Source organism: Stenella coeruleoalba (assembly GCF_951394435.1).
Source record: "Stenella coeruleoalba genome assembly, chromosome: 7".
NCBI lineage: Eukaryota > Metazoa > Chordata > Mammalia > Artiodactyla > Delphinidae > Stenella > Stenella coeruleoalba.
In genome coordinates this window covers 35,453,214-35,461,088 of record NC_137153.1, presented here as the reverse complement: position 1 = coordinate 35,461,088, position 7,875 = coordinate 35,453,214, and the positions used below count along the sequence as shown (strand labels likewise).

At 43.3% G+C, this 7,875-nt stretch overlaps 1 protein-coding gene across 1 annotated transcript; it reads right to left on the bottom strand.

Moving 5' to 3' along the window:
- Nucleotides 1-55: 55 nt before the first annotated feature.
- Nucleotides 56-5,463, bottom strand: CTSV (cathepsin V). Its single transcript, XM_079925797.1, has 8 exons — nt 5,346-5,463; nt 4,029-4,165; nt 3,599-3,721; nt 3,356-3,502; nt 3,033-3,257; nt 2,413-2,578; nt 1,421-1,538; nt 56-664 (listed from the first exon to the last, which is right to left on the bottom strand). The coding sequence occupies exons 2-8, from the start codon at nt 4,152-4,154 to the stop codon at nt 565-567; spliced, it is 1,005 nt and encodes a 334-aa protein (XP_079781923.1). The 5' UTR covers nt 4,155-4,165; nt 5,346-5,463; the 3' UTR covers nt 56-564.
- Between the last annotated feature and the right edge of the window lie 2,412 nt (nt 5,464-7,875).

Genomic DNA, 7,875 nt, shown 5'->3' with positions numbered 1-7,875 from the left:
AACTACTACAAGTTAATGCATTAAAAAGAGAAAGTTCCACCTTTACGTGTTGAATTAAAATTTATTGTAAAAGGTAAAGTTTTATGTATCCTTTTAAAAAATGAAAATTCAAAAGTCTTAGAGTTAAGCAATGAGTCTTCAACATTATAAAGCTATTTATAACAGTAATTAAAGTAGTGTTTGGGGCTTCCCTGGTGGCGCAGTGGTTGAGAGTCCCCCTGCCGATGCAGGGGACATGGGTTCATGCCCCGGTCTGGGAAGATCCCACATGCCGCGGAGCGGCTGGGCCCCTGAGCCATGGCTGCTGAGCCTGCGCGTCCGGAGCCTGTAATCCGCAACGGGAGAGGCCACAACAGTGAGAGGCCCGTGTACCACACACACACACACACACACAAAAGTAGTGGTAACATCTAACCCTTATAAAAATGTCACAGAATTCAAATCACAACTTGGATCCTCAATGGTTCAGTATCTTATCTTATACAATAAGGGTTTGGCCAGTTTTAAGATAAAATTCCTCCAGGTATGCTGTCCCCAAGTTCTCTATTATCACCATCCATCAGCTCACACAATGGGATAGCTGGCTGCTGTGGCAATTCCACAATGGTTGTTCTTGTCTTTGGCCATTTTTATGTAGCCATTCCAGCCCCATTCTGGACCCCAACTGAAAGAAGAACATGTTTTCCATTTTATACAAAGCATCGAGTACATATTACCTTCATTAATAATAATAACAACTAATAATTAAAATAGTGCATAGCATGTATCAGGTACTATTCTAAGTTCTGTTACATATATTTATAAGTATATTAACTCCTGTGGGTCCTTATCTTAACTTTTTAAGATAGGAAACTGAGGCAGAACTGGCATTCCAATGTAGCAGTCTGTCTCCTCAGGCTCATCTCAGTTAAAGAACTTTAGCTGTGAAAATTGATCCTCACAACCCTCAAAGACCTCTGAGAGCTGGGAGTAGAATGCAATGACAGGATATCAAATGATTATCAGAAAGGATGCACAGAGGCCACTGGACTCTTGGACAATCTTTCAGACTTAAAGAATGAGCAGAGGCAGATGTTTCTGCCCACCACTCCTTGTTCAAAAATTAGAGACAGAAAAAGGAAACCAGCCCTCAACTCTACAGGTGCAAAATCCTTTATATGAAACCCCTGGGGCTGGATGTGTTTCTGAATTAAGAAAATTTTCAGAATTTAGAAATGCAATGTTACAAATACATAATAATAACCCCAACAAACTTGCTACAGAATCTTATAATCACATATCAGTATTTCTGTGTTTAAGTGGGAGAAAGACTTCTGGGATTTCAAAATTGAGCTTTTTTGGACCTGGAATCAAATATTGCTTCCAAATAAGGATTCCCTTTTCAATCTAAAATATAAATATAACATTTGGAGTTTTATACCTGTTCTTGACAATCCAAAATTTATTGTTATTTGAATCTGTTCCTTCAAAGCCATAGCCAACCACCAAAACACCATGATCCAGGTCTTCGCTGCTGCATTCTGAATCATAATAAATACCTGGGAGAGTAAAATTCAACGTTAGGGTGAGGAGTTCCAAGTGACACATGACAGTAACCCAAGCTACCAACCAATTAAGAGAAGTATCTCAAAATTCAGTGAAATGTCATAAACAAATTCCAAATAAGACTTAAATATTTGACCAAAAATAGTAACGGCTGAGGAAAAGGAAAAAGAAAAATTTAACTCACTAGAAATCAACAAAATTCAACAAAATCTTAGATATATTTTCTACCTAAAAAGTATTTCCAATAATAAGACCTAGTTATCAAGGTTAAGGTGATTTAGGCATTCAACTACTAACTACTAATATTAATTAGCATAATCCTTTCTACTCCTTGAATGCCAACTAAGAAAACAGCACAAAACAAAAAAATACTTGGGCTTCCCTAGTGGCGCAGTGGTTGAGAGTCCGCCTGCGGATGCAGGGGATGCAGGTTCCTGGCCCGGTCCGGGAAGATCCCACATGTCGCGGAGCGGCTGGGCCCATGAGCCATGGCCGCTGAGCCTGCGCGTCCGGAGCCTGTGCTCCGCAACGGGAGAGGCCACAACGTGAGAGGCCCGCATACCGCAAAAAAAAAAAAAAAAAACTTGAACCACAGGGTTCTTTACAGATCTAACTACAATAGTAAAAAACTTTTGGAAAAAGGGACCAACAATTGAAGAATAGTTACATAGCCATTTAAAAATATTTATGAAGTTTGTCATCATGAGAAAATGCTTAAAGTATGTCAAATGGAAACATCATTGTTATTAAATGCATACACTCAAAATTCTACAGTCCTAGAAAACAGGACTCCATACCAGAGTCAATCATGGTCATATTTTCCACTTTTCCCTGCCTGAATTTCTATAATAAAACAAAAACACCTACCTGATTTATAGAACTGGAAGGATGTATGGCCTGCATCAATAGCAACAGAGATGGGCCCCACAGTTGCCACTGCCTTCATAAGGGCCTTCTCCCGCTGAGGGATGTCCACGAAGCCAGTGTCATTGACAGCAGAACACTCGGGCTTATACTTACAGCTGTTTGTTTCCTTTTAAAGATAAAGGGAAAAAGACTTGATTATTACCATCCACCTTATGAGGAACATGAATTATAGGACCATAAGGCGCAGCAGTTTGCAGCTTAATAATTTCTAAGTCAATTTTGTTATAAAGCAGCCCAACAAAATGCTATTGATTGGTTTGAAATGGAAAAATTAGTAGATATTTCTTCAGTAAGACCAATTAGGTCTACCTGGCCATAAGAAATTTTTCACTATGGAGAAATATGCATTATAGGCAGAATGGTGCACATATTCTTCACGTTACATAGAAGTAAGACAAGCTATGTTAACCATCTAATCAGAGACCTGTGCAACAGCTGATAATTTATAATGACAGTTCTGACAGTTTACATCTAAAATGTGAATGCTGAATAAAATGTCTGTTATCTCTGAAAGTGTTCAAAAGCAGAGCTGTAATGACAAGATAAGGAGCTCCTTTTACCTTTCCAAGATATGGATAGGACTCCTCTGTGTCCAGGCCTCCATTGTCCTTAACATACTGGAAGGCATTATCCATTAAGCCACCACTGCAACCCTCATTGCCTTGAGGCCGAGAGCAGTCCACCAGGTTCTGCTCACTCAGTGAGACAAGTTTGCCAGTTTTCCAGAACATCTGTCCTTCAAGGGCGCCAGTGGCACTAAAAGCCCAACAAGAACCACACTGACCCTGAAAATAAAAAAGCCATCAGTTTACAAGACAAAGACCAACAACAGCCCATATACCTAAACATTCTTAAGAAAATCTGAATCTGAATACTGTCATACCTGATTCTTCACAGGAGTTACATAGCCTTTCTTAGTCCAATCCACAGATTTGGGAACTTCAAGAAAGAGAGGTTCATGGAACACTTTCCCCTTCTTGTGCTTCTGGATTTGAAAGCCATTCATCACCTGCTTAAATTCTTCACTGGTCTTTAAGGAAAAGTAAATAAAATGTTGAAGAAGTTATTTTGCTAAAGTACTGAGAAGAGGAGGCACAAAAAGTTCAGCAACTCATGCCACACTCACCATGTCACCAAAGGCATTCATTGCCATGGTGAAGCCATGTTTCCCTTGGCTGTATTCCTGATTGTGTAGGTCAATCATTTTCATATTCTTCTCCCACACTGCTCTCCTCCATCCTTCTTCATTCTAGATGCAAACATATAACTGGTCATTTTTACTTCTATTTAAAACCCAACCCATGTTCACCAAATGGATTTGCAGACAGAGAAAAAGAAAAACTGTTGTCAGGGATGGCTTTATACTTCTGAGAGCTGTTCTCCAAACACTGACACAGGAAAATATGCCCATGCTGTGCTCAGAAATAGGTGCCATTAAGTTCCTGCCTTGATAAAAGCTAAAACAACTACTCCAGAAACTACTCTCCGGCTGTAAACTCCAACAGCATGGACGATTGTCTGTGAGGTCCCTCTGGAAATTTTCAGATGTTACCAACCATGCCATACAGTCTCCCGTGTGTTGCCTTCCACTGGTACCAGTGTGCATCTAACATTTGATCAAGTTTTGGAGCAGCTGAGGCTATTCCCAAGCAAAGGGCAGTCAGGAAGAGTGAAGGATTCATGTTTCAAAAACCTAGGAAAGAAAAAGAATTAGTATTTGATGAGGCCAATGCTTTAAAAAAGCCATCCTACTTTCTCCTGGATGTTATAGCCACTATGGTGGACTAAGAACATTTAAATGATCTTCTCAAATATTTACGGAAAGTCTGTGAAAGAAGGCTAAAGATATGGGTGGAGAAAAACAGGTCAAAGACTTAACACAGTGGAGGTATTTGATTCAGCCATCAAAATGAAAAACAGGCTGACAAGTGCTATAGGAATTGAAACAGACTTCACTATGAGTGCAATGATAATTGAGGTTTTGATAAGAATTTCTGCCACAACTTATGTGTCGGCATCTTAAGGCAACAACTAGGAAACCGTTGGTCCAGGTTATTTACTGAACGTATGGAGGTGACCCAAGAATTTTATTTATCAGGACGCCTGATCCTAAGTAGGGACAGACATGGATCTCAAAGAGTTAGATGGCTACCTCACACCTTTCTTCTTGGCTAATAAACAGCACGGGGTGAGATATGACTTCGAATCTCTGCTATACCTAAATTGAAATCTTTCTAAAAAGCCTTCCCAGGAGAAGGTGGGCAGGAGTGCACACTGCGCTCTACCGTCCCTAACCTTGTCCTGTGTAGCCCACACCCCCTCCCTCGCCCTCCAGACCGGGCACGCGATCACGTGGCACGACGGCGCCCAGAGCCCCCAGTTCTCGTGCCCGGTCAGGGCCAGACTCTTGGGGCTCAAAGAACCCGTCTGGTTTGAGCCCGCACCCGCGCTGTAGGCGGGGCCAGGCCGGGGACTTGCTGCCCAGCTCCCAGCCCTTCGCACACTCCCGTCGCTTCCAGAGGCTGTTTACGGCGGCGCAGGGAGCGACGGGCCCCTTAGCCCGGAGTTCGGGGGTCACACTGCCGCGACCGACCCGCACTTGTGCCTGCCACCTCCCAGAGGCTGACCGGCCTAGGACCTCCCCCGTCCCCCGGGTGGCGTCAGCTCTGCCCTGGGTTTACCAAATAGCCCTGCCCCCTTCCCCACCTCAGGCTGCCAAAGCTTGAGGGAGCGCCGACCCAGCCTCATCAACTCCCGGCGGGCAGACGCTGTCGTTCCTGCGGGTCGCGCGTGCCCCCTCACCCGAGTCCCTGGATATCCCTCCCTCCAGTCCCCGTCCCTGACCCGCCTCGGCCCCAGACTAGGTCGCTGACCTGCGGCTGCCACAGCTGCGCAGGCGCACTCCACGGACGCACGTAGCTCTCCCCAGGTCTCCGAGGCCGGAGGTTCTGGCCCGGTCGTGCCTGACTCTGCCTTTAAGGCCCTGGTTTGCGGCCCGGCCGCCCCTGCCCCCACCGCCTGCCCGCGCCGCGATTGGCTGAGCTGGCCAGTGGGCAGGGCCTCCAGGCGTGAGTACTCTGCGCTCGTGATGCGACTCTGTCCCAACTTGTCCCAGGGAGGGCAGTGCTAGCCTCAGTGGAACCGAAGACGAAGAGCTGGGGGCCCCTGGGCAGCGCTGAGGAGGAGTCCGGCGTCTCTGGGGACTTGGATCAACTAATTACCTCGATTGCGCTCGGCCGGTGGTTCACGAAAAAGAAGCAACAGGGAGGCCCAAGAGGATTTTCAGCATAACCCTGTGCCTCCTTTGGTCCTAGAGTTTTTGGTGAAAGTCTGCAGGAGGGCTGAGAACTGTCTAGTTTAGGGGTTCCCGCTTATTCCACAGCAAAGGTGGGGCGGGCTGGAGGAATGCGGAGCCCTCAGGCAGAGGCGTTACCTCCCGGGTTGAGGGTGGTACCAGCTGAGTTTGAGAAGAATCGGAGCGGAATGGCAGTTCTTCAAAGCCCGTGACGCGCTGGTCTCTACCCAAAGCCCAGGAGGGAAAGGGGACGGGCTGGGTGGGTCTCCAGAGAAGGCATGGCATTTTGTAATGCCCCTTTCCTGTCTTCCCGGTCAGGGGTTCTTCTCGCCTCGCAAGCTTTCCTCAAAACCAACAGAAACGAGTTATTTACAGAAAAATTTGTCTTAATTAAAAGAAGAGCGGGTGGGAAAGAGCAGAAACCGCTTTTGCTTCCCCACTCTCTGCATTATGGATCATTAAGTCTTCCTCAATATCCAAAGTGCTTTTCTTCAGATATAAGAAATGTACTTCTAAAAAGAGTAGTTTAATCACATTTAATATCAGGGTTCAGGTTTACATGGTTCGAAGAAATGTTTTAGTGGAGGAAAAAGTAGAGAACTAAAGATTTAAGGAAATTAATTCAGAAACTTTTTAAAAAGTGACTTTAAAAATTTATATAAGAAACACATTCGTTATAGAAAACATATTTTAGAAAGTAAACACCCCCGTCCCCTCACCTATAACTCCTTTATAGGCATCTCTCTCTCTCTCTCTCTCTCTCTCTCTATATATATATATAGATGTATATAAAACAAAAATGGAGTCATAGTGCATGTCGATTTGTAAATTCTTAGTTAAAATTAAATTGGTAACCTTCATAGAAGCACAGACAAATATGTTTAAAAATCAATTTATTAAATATTTCTATTTTGTGTCCTTTCAAGTAGAATCCCTTTCCTCTCAAACACAACGAGGGGCCAGAATTTCTCAGGTGGTTACAGAAGTACATTGTATTGCATATGGCTGGAGGTTTTTTTTTCTTTTCTTTTTTTAGAAGTAGTCATCCAGTCAACACAAGTATCATTCACACATGGAAATAAATGAAGACCGCCTACATGGGAGCAATTTGCTATGAGGAGGGAGGCAATTCTTGTCTGGGTGAGGACAAGCTTTATAATGAGAAAACAGAGAAGTTTCCATAAACCCTGATTAGAGGCTGTTATGAGGAAGCTGGAAGAGGAATAACTAGAAATGGAATATCCTTTGTGATTGGTTCGGGGAGAATAGTTGGATTTCTTTGGTTTGTCCTGGAAGTAGAAGCAAAAATAAGTTGTTAGTTATTCAGGAAGTCCTGACTGTTCTGAGGTGGTTGCTGCAGAATTTTCTTTTGGGGGTCAGCGTTCTATTGTCATATAAAGTCTAGCCGTTGTCCGTTGGTTTACTCAGTCTATCACAAGAAATCTAAGTTATTCTAACATGTGGGTTTTACCGTTGCCCTTGGGTCACAGCTCTTTAAGACTGCAGAGGGTGGAAAAACCTGCTGCTTCATGACCATCTGTGACTGGAGGCTGTGTGGCTGGTGCTGCTCCAAAGGGTGGCGTCTCCTTTGTTTCTTGGAATGTTATACAAACACAGTGGAAGGAAAAATGGACTCCTTTTTTAGCAAGTATGCTCAAACCCTAAAATTAAATCAAGGAATATCTAAATTCAGGAGAAACCCATTTAAACAAGAGAGTGGATTATTGCTCCAACTCATGAAATCTACTTATACATTATCTGTTAAATAATAGCATTACAGAGATGTTATTACTAACCATTGTGTTCCTTTTCTTCTATTCCCATTTCTTTGCAAAGTAACTTAGATGAGTGTTAATTATTAAAATGGTCACATTTTAGCCAAGTAACCAAGCCTTAGCTCTGCCTTTGATAAAATGCGTTGGTAGAACTTAACTCTTCCTATTTAAAATGCAGTATCTGCAAAAGTATATTTTTGTGTGCATTTGTCTAGATTTCTTTTGCTCAATAATGAAATAGGATATAAATTCTTTACCCCATCTCTGTAAGTTTTAAACCAAGGGGGAATGAACAAATCTTGTGTTGTGGTATTCAAGACCCTGAGGCCACTT

Excerpts from the sequence above, each read along its gene's own strand:
- CTSV (XM_079925797.1), bottom strand. The coding sequence starts at position 4,154 with ATGAATCCTTCACTCTTCCTGACTGCCCTTTGCTTGGGAATAGCCTCA. Across the intron at positions 3,722-4,028 it reads ACGGGAGACTGTATGGCATG|AATGAAGAAGGATGGAGGAG; the intron begins GTTGGTAACATC and ends GTTTGCATCTAG. Across the intron at positions 1,539-2,412 it reads CTTCCAGTTCTATAAATCAG|GTATTTATTATGATTCAGAA; the intron begins GTAGGTGTTTTT and ends TTACTCTCCCAG.